Source organism: Colius striatus, chromosome 27 (genome assembly GCF_028858725.1).
Source record: "Colius striatus isolate bColStr4 chromosome 27, bColStr4.1.hap1, whole genome shotgun sequence".
In the NCBI taxonomy this organism is placed as follows: Eukaryota; Metazoa; Chordata; class Aves; order Coliiformes; family Coliidae; genus Colius; species Colius striatus.
The window spans coordinates 602640-621020 of NC_084785.1; the positions used below are offsets into that span (position 1 = coordinate 602640).

General features: G+C 42.5%; 1 protein-coding gene across 1 annotated transcript; it reads left to right on the top strand.

Annotated features, from left to right (window-relative positions):
- Positions 1–2395: 2395 nt before the first annotated feature.
- ADRA1A (adrenoceptor alpha 1A) lies at positions 2396–14815 on the top strand. Its single transcript, XM_010207280.2, has 2 exons — positions 2396–3278; positions 14301–14815. The coding sequence occupies exons 1-2, from the start codon at positions 2396–2398 to the stop codon at positions 14813–14815; spliced, it is 1398 nt and encodes a 465-aa protein (XP_010205582.2).
- The last annotated feature ends 3566 nt before the right edge of the window (positions 14816–18381 follow it).

Sequence of the window (18381 nt, forward strand, 5' to 3'; positions counted from 1 at the left end):
TGACAGTGTGGAGCTGAGCACTGCAACTGGGGAAGAGATCCCTTGAGGGATGCTGGAGTCAAGCCCCTCACGAGCATTGGGATACAGGGAATCACTGCAACTGGGAGCTGTCAAAATACCAGTGGGAAAATAAAGGGAGAAAAGCAATGGATTTTAAGGCATAGAGTCCTATCTCTGCATGAAGAGAGGAGCCTGCTGTGCTTTGCTGTGAATCTCCTTTCCAGATGCTCAGGGGAGCTGTGCTGCCTTCTAGAGACTAAAGAGGTGAGTGTGGATTGGGGCAGACACAGCAATCTAGGGTATTCTTTGCCTCAAACTATCTGTCTCTACAGGCTGAGTGTTATCTGGTTGATGTAGAGCATGAATATCTCTGTCAGTCCTTTCTGCTGCATCTCCTTGACTGACAAGTTTTACTTTGTGTGCTAAAAAAATCAAGTCTGATAGTGTCTTAGTTTTCTAGTCCATCATCAACCCTATAATGAGCACAATTGTAATGGCTAGAGATGCTCAATGCTGCAGTCACTTTTCACTGATGTGCCTAGCAAAATCTTTTTCTTTCTTGGAATTCTTCTTCAACTTATTCCCTCTCGTGGGAAAGAAAATACAAAGATTCAATTTTGTTTCGGTGCACAGAAGGCAAATTCCCACAGTGGGATACCTTTTCATCTCCCCTCCCCCATCCTCCCTGCTTGTGAACTGGGAATCCCAGGATTTCAGAGTGTCAAATGCTTTTGCTTGCAGGAATATTGAGTTTGGGGATTCTGCTCTGAGTTGTCGCTCAGCGGTTCGTGTAAAGCACGGGCTGAGAGACCCATCTGAAAGATCCAAAGTTAGGACACTTAGAGTCTCACCTTCTCTCAGATTTAGCAGAAGTAGTCTTAGTGGTGGCTTTTCACATATCTGATGGATATTTTGGATGGGAACACTGTATCCACATCTAGATGTGGTGCAAGGCTTTTGGACCAAACTCGTAGCTTTCCCCTTCCTGCTCCCCCACGTCTCCGTTCCCAGCCTTATCCTCACTTTTCCATCTCATGTACCTTTTCTCCATATTTAGTCAGCTGAGCCTGAGCTTGGCTTCCAGATATTCTGAAACAGTGTCACTCTGTAGGAAAGTTGTTCCTTGCAACATCTTCTGCTTGACAGAAGTTGCTTTTCCCTATAGGTTTCTACAATGGGCAGTTCAGCTGGACAAACAAGCAGTTCTGTGGGTAAAGGAGTCACTTAATAAATCTTAGGCTAAAGCCTGGGCTTATAAATCTGTTTTCACAGTTTGTAGCCCTGAACTGTGTCCCACAGGTTTCTATCCCTCCTAGAACTGGTCTCTGCAGGTGAACTGATAATTAGGATTGATCAGTATTCCTAAAGGAGAACAGAGTGCTGCTGAGAGTGTGGTGAGAAAATCCAGCCAACTAAAGCCACGTTGAGTCTCCTACATGTTGTTAAACAATACTGGGCTGAAAAAGGTTGGTTCCACTGGCTGGAACAAGCCCGAGGAAGGCTCCCTAAAATAGCTTTCTGCTCTATTCTTATATGGGAACCATGGCAGTAAGTGAATGTTGCTTCTGGGAATCATATTGTTTGTGTCTTTGTCTCCTTCAAGGGGTGATGATCTGCAAAGAGCACAACAGCGTGCACCGTTGACATGGCAAACTTCACTCTCCCCTTCAGAGCAGGCCAGAAGCTGATGTAAATGAACTTTAATTTGCAGTCCAGGACCATGCTCCACAGCATGGATTGACACCCACTGCAAGCTTTGATTGACACTTCAGACCCTGAGGATGGTTAACGGCAGGTATCTCAGATGACATTGCTGAGCAGACACCAGCAGCAATCTCCACCTAATCAGATGGTTTCTAAGCCAATTGTAAGGCAGAAACAAGACTAACACAAGGTAATTAAAAGCATCAATGATTTCCTCTTGGGAGAAACCTAAATTTGAGGTTTCTATCTCAATAAGTTACTCCAAATAAATAACTTTTTGTTCACTTATTACCAAAAAGACAGAAATGATTTTAACCTGCAGTTCCAATGTTTCTCACCACATAATCCTGGAGAGCAGGGTAAATAACCTCAGTTTTGTGTAGCCTCACCTCTGCACCCCAAGAAAAATGCAGGAGGACTTAAATATGACTTGGAAATGGTGGCTATTATCTGTGTTGTAATGGTGAAAACCACGCAGGGAGAAAGGTGGATTTTCTAACATGTTTCTGAATCCTTCTCATTTTTCCTGGTGCTGCAGTTCTAAGACATTCTTAAAAACTCTTTCCCTCAACAAAGCAAGGAAAAACCTCCCTGCCTGTAGGAGCTCCCAAGAACTGATCTCATCACTCTTTTCTACCTGAAAAAGGAGTGAAGTACAACAGCCTCGCATGAACATTATCAGCCACTCACCATGGCTTTCCTCCCTGGAAACTCTTCTGACTGCTCCAACTGCACCCACTCCTTGGGGCCTGTGAACATTTCAAAGGCCATTTTACTAGGTGTTATTCTAGGGGGGCTGATTATTTTTGGTGTTTTGGGTAATATTCTGGTTATCCTCTCTGTAGCCTGCCACAGACACCTTCAGAGTGTTACCCACTATTATATCATTAACCTGGCTGTAGCTGACCTCCTCTTGACTTCCACTGTCCTGCCCTTCTCAGCTACTATGGAGATTTTGGGCTACTGGGTCTTTGGGAGGATCTTCTGCAACATCTGGGCAGCTGTTGATGTGCTTTGCTGCACTGCTTCCATTATGAGCCTCTGTATCATCTCGATAGACAGATACATCGGGGTGAGTTACCCACTGAGATACCCAAGTATAGTGACAGAGAAGAGAGGCCTCCTGGCATTACTGTGTGTTTGGGCACTGTCTCTGGTGATATCCATTGGACCTCTTTTTGGCTGGAAGGAACCAGCACCAGAAGACGAGACCATCTGTCAAATCACCGAGGAGCCTGGCTACGTGCTGTTCTCTGCTCTAGGCTCCTTCTACCTCCCCCTGACTATTATCTTGGTGATGTATTGTCGAGTGTATGTAGTGGCCAAAAGGGAAAACAAAGGTCTGACTTCTGGTCTGAAGACAGAGAGATCTCACTCTGAAGAAGTAACCCTACGGATCCACCGTAAAAACGCTCCTGAAGCCAGCAGCTCTGCTCCCAACCCCAAGAGCAAGCATCATTTCTCCGTGCGTCTCCTCAAGTTCTCCAGGGAAAAGAAAGCTGCCAAGACCCTGGGAATAGTCGTGGGATGCTTCGTTCTCTGCTGGCTTCCATTTTTTGTAGTAATGCCTCTTGGTAAGTAAAGCAAAAGCCTACCTTTTGCAGCAGTTTCTGTGGAGGGAGGGCTGTGTTTGTGCCTGTGTACAAGAATGCTGATCAGAGACACTCTGGGGGAATTATTGTCTGTTGCAAAGCTGCCAAAATCAAACCGTGCACAAAGCAGTGAGTGTAAAAAATAACAGTCTCTAATGAAACAAAACATCTCTGGTGCTGAGAAGCATAAAACTCTGAAAATAAAAGTACTGAGCATTCCTTGTCCATATAGAAAACGCTGTTTCAGAACTAGGGCTGTTATTTCTGGCCAGCTCTGCATACAGGAATATCTTTAGATGTGTGTGTGTGTGTGTTTATATCTAAGTTTGCAGCCAGTTCTTCAGGTGATATAAATATGTAATAAGTCAAGATATAAATACATCCAGGGTCAAGCAGCTGTTAACAGGCTTGGGGCCAGATCTCCTGCAGTATTCAGCACCTAAGACTTTCTATTATAAGGGAAATAAAAAATATCATCTTCCTATCAGGAAATTCACACCATGAGATCCAAACCTTCAAATGAAATGGAAGTATCTTTTAATTTCTCATATGACCAGTCAGAAGGCAGCAGCAAGGATCCTGCAAAGTCATTTTATACTTCTCTAGCTTGCATCTATTGTGGAAACCCACTGAGCCCACTGGCCAAACACTGGCTTCAACCATCATGCTGAATATGAATATTTATTCACCAGCTGTAATTCCAAAGGGGAGGAGAGTTGGGGATTTGTTCTGCTTTGCTGTCACTGAAATATAGAGAAGCAATTACAATTTTAATTAAAACTTGCTCAGTCACCTTTGATGCAATTTCAGGATTTAAAGGCAGAATACTAATGTCATACCTATATCTGAGTGTGATGTGTGTGACACATCACACTGAGGTTTGCTCTGCAGCAGCTGGACTAAACATTAGGTTTTCAAACAGGGAACCTTAAATCTGTCCCTTACTCAAATTTCAGTAGCTTTTCTTATGAAAAGGACTTGTGCTGCTCAGCAAAAATGAAGTAAGATTGCATGAAAGCTCTAGCTAGTAACAGAACAGTGTGTACAATTAAGAAAAAGGAAAAACCTAAACATGAAAAGAAGGATTTGGGGATTTTCTTTCTCTCTTTTTAAAACCTCATAAACAGCTGTTCTTTTTCAATTAACTTCTACTGGATTTACCAAGATTATCACAAAAACCTGTTGCTAATGTTGCCATGTGAAAAAGCCCAAAATACAGAATCCTTTCTGTTGGTCATTACTGGGAAGTGCTGGAATAGGAGATGTAGATGTTTCACAGGGAGAAGCCCTGAAAGGCCTGGCTCATGCTGTCCAGGATGTCAGCGTGTTGGAATGCTGATTGCCAAGATGTCTGAAACATACCCAAAAAGGGTTTGCAAGAACACATTAAACACACTTCTTTTCATCTGCAAATTGGGTTGTCCACACTAAGCTGTTGTTAAATAATTTACTTCAGATTTCAGCAGTTTTCTGGACTCCAGAGTGCCTTTGCATCTCTCTTTGATCCCTTATAAGGAAATTATCTTGAGGTTCCTTTCCCTATTTCTGTGGGGTCACTACACTATTTTTAAAGCATATAATAAGGCTTTCAAAACCTATTTGCTACTTTTGTTTGACAACAAAAAACTGGCACAACAAAATCATGTCTTCAAAAAAGAAATCAAGGAAACATCTTCAGGCAGGTTGTCTCACCCAGGCAGGATTGCATATGGCACTCTACACCTACACCATGCAGAACACATTCCAAAAGACAGGAACCACTGTCAGATCTATCCTGTAGGCAGGTGAAGGGAGGCAAAGTGATCTGGCCAGGATCGTGCAGCAGGTTAGTAGCAGAGATCAGACTTTCAGCTGAGCAGAATACTCCATTGCTGAAACCATTGGCTTCCATGGAGTTCACAACAGAGCTGGCTGGGCAACAAGAACTTTGCTGTGCAGAACAGCCCTGCTGATTTGTGGCCATGGGACAGCTCTCAGTGGAGGTTGCCCATCACACAGACACTCTTAACCTATGCTACACAAACCTCAGAAAACTGGAGGTGCATACCACTCTATGCAGCACAAATTCCCAAAACATAAGATTATTTTACTGTCATCTACAGCATTTTCAAGCTCTCCACACCTAATAACATCAACTCTACCAGCCAAGAACCACTTAAAACCAACACCAGGTCTGTCAAAACAAAATGTGAAGGTCAAGAGCGACAGAAGGATGCCAAGAGGGGGATAAAGGGATGACAACCATATCAGTAAATGCTGCTGAAAATAACTGGACAGACAAGTTGAGTATCCCTGCCATAAAACAGTCTCTTAACATAAGAGCCTCTTAACAGAAAGTGTGCAAAGTTGCCAGTTGCAATCTGTTTAAGTAATGTCTCTCTTACCTTTAGATGGACAGAGTTTCATTCCAGGCAAAGGGTCTGTGCAAAGGCTTTCAGTCGAACACACCTTCTCACTTGACTTTGATGTTTGTGAAGTAAAGCAGAGATGACAATCCTGAGCAGAATTGAGGTTAAGATTTGGGTTTTTTTCTGAATGCTAGAGCACAAAAGTTCAGCCTTCACAAGAGTTCTGTAAAATAAAATTGTCAAAGAGATGATTTCTCCTGGAAGAAGTCAGGTTGTCATTTCTGCATGGACTTCTTCACCAGTGGATCTGCCCCTAGTCTCAAGGCTTTCCTATAAAGATTTCTTTCAATTCAACATCTTCACAAAGTACATAACAAAACCTTCCATGTCAAAGCTCAAGTGTGCCCCAAATAAGTCTACAGTCTTTGTATTCTATTAATTAAATCTGAGTTCCTTTCTAAACACTTGGCTTTCCTAGTGCAACGAGAGGTCCTTTTCTAGGACTGTTTAGGGAAAGTTTAGTATGACCAAAATGCAAGATAAGAAGTCACAACTGGTACCTAAGTGCCAGCAAGACCTGTGATATCCTTTATCTATGTCCATTAGCCTCTGTATAAGACACTTTTCCTTAGTGAGCTCAAATTTCATCTTTGCTCTGCAGCAGTGAAAGTCTGATGGTGCTTTAAAGTGCTTTTTATTCTACAAACCTTCCTTTCAACTGTTATTACTCAAAAAAAACCACCCTGTAAATCTGTTGCTGAACTAACTTTACTGGGGGGGAATTTTGCACAGACTCTTCCTGTAAATGCCACTTTCCAAGAGTAATTACATCCAGCACTTCAGCCCTAGCATTAGGTTGTAAAGAAGGAATGTTGTCAAGTACATCTACTGCTGTCTGCAATCATTTCCCAAGCAGAAGATTTTCAGATACACTCACCAAACTCTCCTAACTCTACACTTGGCATCCACCTTTCTATAAGTATACAAAGGATATATTCAAGAGAAGGAAACCTTAGCCTTTTGAATGGATTACTTGCCCATTTAGGAGCTCTAAATACTTTCACCAGCTGCTGCTTGTTTAGTGGAGGCTGCTGTTTGCCCCAAGCAGTCTACAAAAGCACCCTACCACATCCAAGTAGTCTGTTACTCAGTCCTTCAGAGAAGGCAGCTGGAGAGACTGCTCACCTGCCCACTTTAGTGCTATTGCCTCAGGACAGGCGGATTCCTAGCCATTCCCTTGCTCTGGCTAAAGCCAGGTTGACCTGTCTTCAAGTTTAAGGGTGCTTTTTTTGCTAATCATATGCAGAATTTCTCATAAACATAGACTGGAAAGGCTTTGTTGGTCTATGATGATAACTCAGCTACACTGAAACCAGTGACAAAGTTCCCACTGACATCCTTACAGCCAACATTTCTCCACTGTCACTGAGTCCTGAAACGCTGTATCCCACTGACTCACAACACAGCAAAGCAGAGGGAGGAACTGGTGATATTAATAGCCATCTACACAGAAAACTAGAGAGAAAGTGGAGTCAGCTGTGCAATGTTTCATGATTCACACCCGTGACCCTCCTGCATGTGCGTCCTGTCAGAGAATGATTGCCTTCAAAATGCTCCTGCTTTGTGTAGTCACTGCTTTGAAGTTCCTGGAGTAAATGAACCAAGATGGTAATTTTTAACTCACTCTCAAATATCACAGTGTAATTTAGGATTTGTTAGTGTTTGAAAGGCAATGAATGACTGTCCCACCTCACCCAGCAAATGTCAGAGCTTATCTTCAATTTGGGTACATAAGGGAGAGACTCAGCTTTGCTGAGCAAGATCATTCCTGTATTGCTAACCCCAACGGTTCCCAAACCACAACCAACAGCTACATAGTGACAAACTCATGAGACAGGCTGAGATAGACTCATCTTTTCAAACTACTCTCTGAACCACTCTCTTGGGGGTTTTTAAAAGAAATGTTAAGAAATTTGTTGTAAGTGCATGACTTCAAGAGCAAGGGCTTGGAGACCAATATCAAACACCTTAAAAATGTTAGCAACCAGATCCAGGATCATTCCACTGCATGGGAGCTGGAATTCCAACCACAACAAAACTGGTTTGTAAAACAATGTGATTATTTGAATTTACATGGGTAACAAAACCTCAGTTTACCTTCCCATGGCTTTTTATCCGAGTTCTAAATCTGCAGCTGCCCACAGTGAATCTGGAAATAGTTGCTTGCTCTTTGCCAGAAATATCATCCATGGTGAGCACAATATGAAACAGTGCATAAATTAGGTCTGAAGGCACACAAACAATCAGAGCACTATTCCCAGACAGATTCATTCCTGTTGCCTGCCCTTTCCAGCTCTCACCTGCATCCAAATATCCGCACCCAAAGATCTAAATTCAGGACCTTACGAGGACAAACTGACCCTCTACTCCTTCTTCTACATTTGTTTATTACAGGGCAGGGATATCTAGGCATAAAGTCACTTATATTTCCCTCCTGAATCAGAAGTAATATTGCAGGCCCTGGGACAGGCACAGCTGTAAATGTGCAAGTCTTGCCAGATGTAGGCTTTTACCCTTCTTTCATGCCTGTGAACTGCTGTTCTGCATTCATTGCATTGATTTGATTGTATGAAACCCAGAAGCGCTTCCTACCATTCAGGAGTTCTTTAATCCCATCTTTTTATTCCCACAGAAAATACTTTCCATAAGGGAGCAGCAGGGAGAGACGTGCTGGGAGAGTATGTATGTACAGAGTGCAGCTGCTGTATGTCTGCAGGAATACATGTACATATATATAAATATACTTTCCAGAGGGTGGTTTGTGTTTTGACCCGAGATGCAGTTATAGAATGCCAGTCTTATGGAATAAAGTTCAGTCCTAGCACTGAGCTTGGGAACAAAAGATGTAAGACATTCATCAATGTTCATGGAGCAGACTGCCTCACAAAAGCTTTAGGCTACTCTAGTACACTGAGGGGACAACAGTGCTCCTCTGTGCTTCATCCTCTGGGTCTTTAGGGCAATTGCTTTGAAATAGCTGCTGGCTTCTGGCTTGACCTCTTCAGCACAAATCCCAGGACCTGAGTTTTAAGCTTTGTCTCCCTACAAACCAGACCACTATCCCTGTTTCCAGTTTGCTACCATTCCAGAGTTGTGTTTCCTATACATAAGAGGAAAGAGCTGTTGGGATTTTTACTCGACCTCAGTGTGCAAGGTTTGAAATAAGTAGTTCCTATAGGTACTTCTTTAAGTCTGGAGAAGAGAAGGCTGAGGGGAGACATGATCATTCTCTACAACAATCTGGAAGGAGGTTGTAGCAAGGTGGGAGTCAGCCTCTTCTCTCAAGTAACAAGTCATTAGACAAGAGGAAACAGCCCCAAATTGCTCCAAAACAATTGGAGATGATTAAGAACTCCTGAAAGAGTTGTTAGACACTGTCCCAGACTGCCCAGGTGGAGTCTCCATCACTGGAGATATTCAAAAGACACATAGATAAGGTGCTGAGGGACATGGTTCAGTGATGGGATTGGCAGTATGAGGTGAGTGGTTGGACCTGATGACATTAAAGTTCTTTTCCAACCAAAATGATTCTATGATTCTCCTGATTCTCTGGGACTTTTCCTGGGCACTACTGTAGCCATGTAGCTCTGTCTGTCTTTCTCTGTGTCCTGACTCAGTCACTAGATTTGTACCACACAATATAAAAGGCAGGAAAATATAGTGAAGGTAAATGTTGCTGCAAGAGTCAGTAGTGGTGATGAATTTTAACACCACTATAGGTCCATGGGTCATAAAAAATGTATGGGATCTGATTCCCATGGTGCTGACAGAGATAATACAGAGTAAACAAATAACACAAGTCTCTATCTGACAGCTTCTAAATCCTTCTTTGCTGCCCATCACTGAAACAATGCACAACGTCAGTACTGGCTTTTAAACAACCTGTAATCAAGCAGCACTGTAACTTCTGACAAATGACAAAGTCAAATTACATCTTTGTGACTGAATTGGCACTTACTCACCAGGAGGTAGATGGAAGATTTATCTCTCAGAGCTGAAGAAACTTCAAGTTGACAAACAGGAAAATAAATGATGGGGGAAGGGAATGCAATCCTGACATTCTCAGGGGTGAGTGATGAAGTATTTAAAGGTAAAGGATCTCCAGAGGCTAATAGTACATTTTATTTTGTTTGATTTGCATATAACAAGCAATTGAAGAGTGCTACTGGCACTTGAGAGTCCTCAACCTTTTGAAAACAAAGCAGAAATTCAAGCATCATTTAGTTAATCTGCAATTCTATGTCATTAAAAGATCAGTTGAAGTTTTCTTTACCGTCCTTCCAGCACAAACTGCAGGGAGACAATGGAACATGAAGCTTCTAAATTGTAATCATTAGCATTAGTTTTAAGAAGGAAAACTTTTCACTTCTCAGCTGCTGCTCATTATCCAGCCCTAGTAGAGGGTATCTGGATGGCAGCACTGTATTAATCTATGGTTACACTTCACCCAGAGAGAGATAATAGGAAAAAGCTTGCTCTGGAGAATTAGGTGCTATAATAATGCTGTTTTCTCAGTTCTGACCACCAGTAGGTGAGTGTCCAAACCTGAGCTGACACTAACTTGGCAGCAACCAAGCAGTCAAGGATTGAATGGACACAGACTGAAGCGCTCACACCAGTTCCACCTGGTTTCTCTGTACTGCCTCACTGCTGTGTATGTCAGGCACACTGCACACCTTAAAGAAGGGAGAATTCACCATTCTGCTTCAATGTTTAATCTCATCATTGATTATGGTCATTGCTTAAAACACAACACAACACAAAGCCTAAGTTTTATTACTTCTTTGAACTCAACTGACTTGAGCTGCCAGCCCCTGCCCATTTGGATGTTTCAGCAGGCTGAACAAAGCACTTTATCACCAGCCTTAGCAGCACTGCTTAAAAATGAGTCCTGCTTGCTACCAGATACATCACCCACTGATATGAATCATGACAGCAACATCATGAATATTAAAGGCCCAGAAGAAAAGAGTACATTCTTAGTATTCTGTGGGGAGGGACACGATTCTCCAAGGACTTGGAGAATATGATGGTCTTCCCTTTTTGCCAGATGCTCAGGTAGCCAACAGAAAAGACTGGGGAAAGTTTCTGGACTACAGAGCTAACCAGGTGTCTGCCATGGATGGGCATGCATTTCTGCAGCTCTTTGACTAGGACATCACACTTCTAAACAGACACTAAGCAAATGCTGATGTGTCAACGGCTCCTCAGGGCAGCTCTGCAACATGTGGAAGGATTTTTCTCATCAGACAGAGAAGATGCAGGAGGTGAATGGGTTTTTTGGCACACTAAGCAATAACTCAGTGGGTCAAGGTTTAGATACGCTGATTTTGACTTAGATTGTTCTGGCAGTTGAATAAGCTGTCTGTGTAAGTAAGAAGACAGTCCTAACTATTTCTCCTTCGATTTTACATCTAGCTCTGCTACATATTGGGACCATTAACTATCGATTCCACCTTCTGCCCATTCAAGATGCTACTGACAATATTTCTTCCTCTTCTTACCATTTGCACTGTTTCATTTTCAGAACACATAGTTGTAATGAAGCCTGCAATCAAAGTTTTAGCTGGTCTGAACTACTGAAACATCGCTGGCTGGCACAACAAAATGCACATCAGAGCAAAGGCACTGTCCTAAAGCTCAAGCTGCATCCACCAAGAAAGTGTTTGGTGGAGCCTACAGTTTGTATACTGTTAAAGCTACTTCACTTTCTTTTCACTCTGTTGTTCCAAGGCTACAAGTCTCTGCACTGATGAACCAAAAAAGGTTACATTAATAAATTAGCATGCAGATCTCCACCCCAAAAAAAGAGCAAGAGGCAGACTCTGACACTGGCTATTTTCTATTTTTAACAGACTTTGGCAAGGCACTAACATTCCATTTAGAGTGAGCCAGAAGTTGCAGCAAACAGGAATTGTTATTGTTTACCCATTTTTACACTCAGCCTCACACAGCTGATTCCCTGAACCGAGATTTGTTTCACCTTTTGTCCTAACACAAGATGGGAAAGCGGTAGAGATGCTGCAATTAAATGAGGAAATAAAGCAAAAACGGAGCATCATTCGAGCATTTTGAAGCCTTTCCTTATTTTTCATCTGCCAATGACTTCAGCCAGAAAGTTCTTTGAGAATGTTGTTTAGTTGTTTTTCACTGAAGGAAGGCAGCATTCATATGCTGAGATAAATTCTAGGTCACGGATATGCCTGCTCACTCGTGCTTAACTGCAAGACAGCGTTTGCTTTCTTCAGCACAGCGTTTTTGGTCTTAAAAATTGGTTGATATTGAAAGTAGTAGTGAAACTCCCTATCTTGGACTGACACAGACTCAATCACAGAGGCAGTGAGACTTGTGCTTGATGCCCAGGTTGTAACTGGGGTTGGAATTAGAGGTTCATCTGCTCTGATACCAAGAGTGAGCTCTTGTGCCATGTTCTGCACTGCCTTTGGGTATTCTGGCTATAGTCTCACTTCTCTGCTGCTTCATCATACACCAAATATCCTAGGTCTTAGGATAGGTCTAGGTCTTGGTCTCTGCCAAATAAAAGAGAACTGGAAAGCTTCTCACCCTGCCACATCTGTTTCTTCCCTGACAGCAAAGCGTCTTCTTCCCCGACAGCTCTACTTACAGAGTAGGAGCTGGTACCACAGCAAGAAGACATTGCTTCAGGTTTCACAGAGGAGACTGTGTTCTGCAGAATGAGAAAGTCATTAATCACACTGCACTATTTGTGTCTCTGGTTCAGGCAATATTTTGATACATTCTCTCACAGGCAAAAACCACCCTGAGAATTCCTGGCTGGCTTTTGCCGCTTGACAGCATTTGCTGCGCTTGCCGTGGCTTTGTTTGACCAAGATGGAAGCAAAAGCTTCAAACTGAAGTTCAACGTCTCCCAGAGCTGAATTAGAACACCCTCTGATGGCATTATTACCTCTTCCTAAGTCAAGGGAAGCCCAACAAACAAACTGATCCATGTAAAGCTTCAGAGCTGCTTACAGACATAGTTAAACCACAGAGGATGACAAATGTATTGATGCCTAAATCTTCCACAGTGTTTCTTCCTCCATGAGCATGCTTATAGGTTTTCCAGGGGCAAGCAGGAAGACAAGCATCTGTCAGTGCTGGAAGCTCTATTATAAACTTGACTATAAAGTTCAAAAGAAGCCAGTTATGCTTTATGGAAAGTGATTTTCCTTTCTGTGTCCAAGCTGATTACTGACACCAGTATGATTTCATCTCTCCTTTCTTTTAGAGGAACCAAACAACAGCCTTTCCTCTCAGTGACATATTGCAAAGATCTTTCTCATTTTCTGGTTCTAGATTCATTTTGCAAAATCAGTCTTGGAAGGGCTGTTACCACTTATTCCTCCTCCCCAGCATCACACTTAGTTTAGTCTTCTGTTTCATTCACATTCAGACAACATTGGTTTTATTTCTAAGCAAAGACAAGTACCAAACAAGAGAATTACAGGGTCTTGTTACAATGGCCACCTTCCAGTGTCGTTCAAGAAAAGCAATCAATTGCTAAACAACAACCTGTAAGCAGCAATGTTGACCCTTTGATACCTTAAACATGTCTCACTAGTTTTATAACAACATCTCCCCATGAGTAAATCTCTTCAGCATTTGCTGACATTCTACTCAAATCACTTTAAGTTAAAAACTAGCTTATGCAAGTAGTAAAGAGCTCAAGTTGTAGTTGCTGCCAAAGGCATTAGGGAAAATATACCCAAGATTTTAAATAAGCACATAATTCATAATTAAATCCTATCTTACCACATAGTCTATTTTCAAAAAGCCACAGTAGTAATGCTACTTAATTTTCAGTGCACGTGGTCACTTGTAGCTGACTCTTGCTGTGCCAAGACAGTGAATGGGACTAATGAATGCACAGCTGATGGTTCTGAATAGGATTTGTCAAAAGATGTCACATTTTTTGAATGCTATCCTGTCTTCTATAGAATAAAGAGGCTCACAGGACTTTGCTTGCTAAGAAGCCATCTATGTTTTTGCTCTTTGAGTCATCTCTGGGAAGTAATCTTGCAAGTATATACCAGTATAAGACACTCTCCAATGTCCATTGATGGAGGAAGGAACCTTCCCTTTAATTTCTGAGTTTTAGATGCATTCAGTGAGAGAGAAAAACATGGATAGTTAGATTTCCTCGAGGTTTCAATGGAAAATGAGTACCCAGTGCTTCATTAGTTTTAAGACTTTTAGCTGGAATGCAGTCAACTCAGTAATCTTTTCACTTGCTCTGACTTCTGACATTTGAAACCCCTTCTGATGACCTCCTAGATATGATTGTTATTTGGCCAAATAATGTTGAATTTGAAGTCCTGGAGGAAGCAATTTCCATCTATCACTTGCTATCAGTCTTCTTGCTTGCCTCTGACTGTAAAAGGGAACATAACACTGTGTAATGAAGCAGAGGAATTGATTTCTGATAGAATATCCATGTAATTGTATGACACTATATATCCTGAAATGCTTGTTCCTGCAGGAATTGGGCTTGAAGTCGTACATTTTCCCACCTTTAAGTTTCTTTGATTAGTCCAGTTTCTCATTGCCTTAACCCTCTGTGTGTTTCCCATTTTAGGTTCTTTCTTTCCTGCAATCAAACCCCCAGACACACTTTTTAAAGTAACATTTTGGCTTGGATACTTAAACAGCTGCATCAATCCCATAATCTATCCGTGCTCAAGCCAAGAGTTTAAGAAAGCATTCCAAAATGTCCTGAGAGCACAGTGCCTCCCAAGGAAGCAAGCAGCAAAGAAGCAATCCCCAAGTTTCAACCTCAACCATCCCACTAGCCAAAGCATGGAGGGCAGCAAAGGTGTGGTTCGTATTCCAGTTGGCACAGGAGAAACCTTCTATAAGATTTCCAAGTCGGATGGGGTCTGTGAATGGAAGATCTTCTCTGCTGTGCAAAGCATGCCTGCAAAAAATGCAGTTTCTAAAGACTGTGCTACTGCCAAAGCAAAAAGTAAAGGTTTCCTCCTCCAGGAATGCTGCTGTGCAGGTGCTTCAGGGAACTTCACCCATGAAAACTGTAAAGTGCCGACTATTAAGATACACACCATCTCCCTCAGTGAAAACGGGGAGGATGTCTAAAGGACTGGAGGTGTCTAACAACACAGGCTACCCAAATCCTGGCTCTGCTGATGGGATGTTGTTCTTTTTTGGGTGAAGCTGATGTTAGAAGGATCCAGTGAGAGTGTGGAGACTCCTCCTCTGGGGGTTTTCCAAACCCACCTGGACACGTTTCTGAGTGACCTGATCTAGGTGGGATCTGCTTTAGTAGGGAGGTTGGACTGGATGATCTCTGAAGGGCCCTTCCAACCCTTATGATTCTATCATTCAAGTGAAACAAATGGCATACTGTAAAACAGGGCTAAAGCTTCTGAGGAGCAACATCTTTCGATACCAGTGGCCTGAATGAAGCCCCTTAAAGACAGTGAATGGTGAGCATCCGACAGTCTTCCAAGAGACTGGCCCCTGCAAGAGATTTGCCTGACATATAAAGGCTTTGTTTTCCACTGTATTCCCCTGTTTCAAAGTTCCTAATGCTCTGGTGCAATGGGGGAGAAAGAGCAAACTACAAAGATCCCCTGCTGATTTCAGCATGCAGAGCTGAATTCCAGGCAGCTCCACATTTAGAGCCATTTCGTGATTTACCCCCCAGAAAAGCTGAACCTCGATTTGACTGTCAGGAGAGCTGAGGTTGGGATGCTCAGGTCATGGGACAGTGTTTACAGATCTCTGCTTACTTTTCATTAAGGGACTGTGGACAAGGATGTTTCCCCACAATGTCTTGCCTCTGTTGTTCATGTCCAGGTTTTGGGTTGGATGCTTTGTTGAAGAGAACAGGCAGCTTTTGGATTTGCACCTTCATCTGTGCAGCCTCATTGGTCCTCACTCCTGGGCTGCACCAGGTGGGGAATTGGTCTTCTGTAATGCCCACGAGGCTGCTTGTCCTCAACCTGTCTGGAAAGGCAGTCACATCAGCTCACAGAGCACAGCAAAAACATTCTCTTGGCTCTCACCCTCCTTGGAGTCACTCTAAGTTTCCCCTTGTGCTGTGGATTTCAGTAGACTCCATTGCCAAGGGAAACTTGATCCAAGTGTCTGCACTCCACCCAGCTTCAGAAGCCAACCAGGACTTGTCTTTTTTGTACAACAAACCTCCCAGATCTCCAAACAAAACCAAATGAAACTTTGCATGCGTCCTGGCTTTGTTTGGAAGGTCTCTGTGCTTTGATGCAGGTCTAATAAAATGCAAAACTAGGTAAGTCATCATCAAATAAGGCTCAAAGGAGCCACTTCCACACATCTATTTGTTTTCCTTGTTCTGAGCCCAGCAGGGACCTGCTTAAAGACTCAGTAAATCCTTGCTCAGGTGCTTGCTACTCAGATCAGTGCCACACTCACTGGAAAAGCTATAGACATTTTACTGTCTCCCTGCCCAGTGTTCTGCTACATTCCTTTTCTGACTCCTTCAATACCAAGTGCTCTAATCTTTCTATGAGATCCTGGGTATGCTGGAGTCAGGAACTTTACCCTCATTCTGAGCAGTGGGAGTTAAGCACGTTAGCTGACTCAAGGACTTCCATCCCCATGAGAAAGGGCCATCCTTTGGGAATTTGGGAGAAAAGCATTTGGAAGCATGTTATAGTTTAATATAGCTAATCCAAATAAATAAATAAATTTGCTGTTCAGCAGCTGGAAGAAATAGCAGGAGAAATTCTCTGTACAATGTCAGAAATAAGCAGCTCTTGACATAACTTCTCCTGAGCCTGCTAAGTAAGAATGCAGCTTCTTGAAACAACACATAAGCCTTTACTCATGCCTCAATGTCAGCTCCTATGCTGAATATCTGCTGGCTTGTGAAAAGGGAAAGGGCTTAAGATAACATTAGCTTTTATAGGATAGGGCTTTGAAAGGACACCTTGATATTATTGATGGGGAATCATTGTTTATTCATCTCTTATTCAGTATTAAGCCCCTAGTGTCAAGAGAATTTCAGTGTTCTGTGTCTTTTGTTTATGCATGAATGAGATTTCTTTCCCCCTGCAAACAAATATTTGCAGCTGGACCATCATCAGACAATTTGCAGCAGTCAAAGCTGATCCTTGGAGTTCTTGCAGTACTATTGCTTTGCAGAGTCCTGGAAGCAGAGAGCAACCTCAGAGAGCAAATGCACTTCACATCTCTACATGGCCAGGATGCTAATCAAACACTGCCACTGCAAATAAACATTGAGATCAAAGTGAAAGAAGAGAGGAGATGGACCTAAGCCCATGCTTGGTATAGACAGTTCACAGTGGCCTTATTTCCTCCTTACGTTTGGCCCCCTTCTCAATGCATTAAAATGAGTGTGTAATATCAGTACACCCAGGAAACCTCATACCAAGCATCCATGTACAAATCTGGCCAACTTTGCAGGATCACAAGTTAAAACAGCATCTGCCTATGTCTTTGGGCAGATTCACTGCAATATGCTCAGACAGCACCAACCTGATAGAGCTATGTCAGAAAACAAGCAAGCTGTAAAAGGGTTGCCAAAGCTGGCATATTTGTTCTGGTGTAAAATCCAACAGCACTTCAGATGCCATGTGTGCTGGTGAAGTTTCCTTGCAGCACTTGTTGCCTCAGTCACATCTTACAGGTGTTTTCGGGTGCTCATCTGTCAAGCAGAGGACTTGCTTCTCCCAGTATGAAACACAAAGGAGTTTGCAGTGATGGGGAAAACAAAGATAACAGTTCCCAACTCAGTCTGGACTGATCCTTAAGACACATTTGGAAGCATAGTGTTTTTCAGACCATGCTTTTGTTGTGTTTGGTGGGACAATAAATGGCACTGTCTACCTCCTCTTATACTTGGAAAAGGAAACATCTAGCTGAATTGACTAGCTGAAGCAAACAGTTATTTGTTCTCCAACATAGGAAAGACACAGAATGTCCCAGACAGGTTAAAATTAAAGAAGAATTCAAAGCAATTCCCTTGGCACAGGCCCTTATTCCCAAAAGTGTGCCCTCACACACAGTAAATCTGCAGCATTATCCCATTTTTAAATAAGAAACCCACCCTCCCCCCTTAAAGTTTTTTGTAGAGTTCTTCAATAAAGCCTAGAATTTGAAACTAGAAGTGATGAAATACCCTGAAAAAAATATTCTCATGGTACTTCAAGCCAAGACCAGAAGGAGAAAAGCTGGAAATGTCATAAGAAAGTCATGTGAGCCTCGTGGTCAAGGTTTCCAGTCTCACGGGGCTGAAACACACGGGACACGTATTGGAACAAAACCTGAACTCTGAACACACAATAAATTGAGCAGAACTAGCCAGATATAAAATATTCACTTCACACACTTGCTCTCCAACCCTCTTCTGTGCCCTTATTTTATAACTCAAACCAAGAAGGTCATTTGTGTCACCTCTCCTTTGGAGCTGGGAGATGTACACACTAATTTCACACTGGTTAAGGTTTTGTGATGTCAGGCAAAGGGTTGTTGTGAAGCTGCACATAGGCTGACACAAAGGGATTGGTCATTTCATTCCAGAGCAATCCTGAAGCAGCAATATGATCCAAATCTTTAAAATGAGGATAAATATGTCACCATGCTGGTGGAAGTGTATGGGTAGACAGGCATGGATAGTCACCTTTGTACACAGCACTCCA

Coding starts and splice junctions, on each gene's coding strand:
- ADRA1A (XM_010207280.2), top strand. CDS start 2,396: ATGGCTTTCCTCCCTGGAAACTCTTCTGACTGCTCCAACTGCACCCAC. Junction 3,279..14,300: donor TTTTGTAGTAATGCCTCTTG/GTAAGTAAAGCA, acceptor TTCCCATTTTAG/GTTCTTTCTTTCCTGCAATC.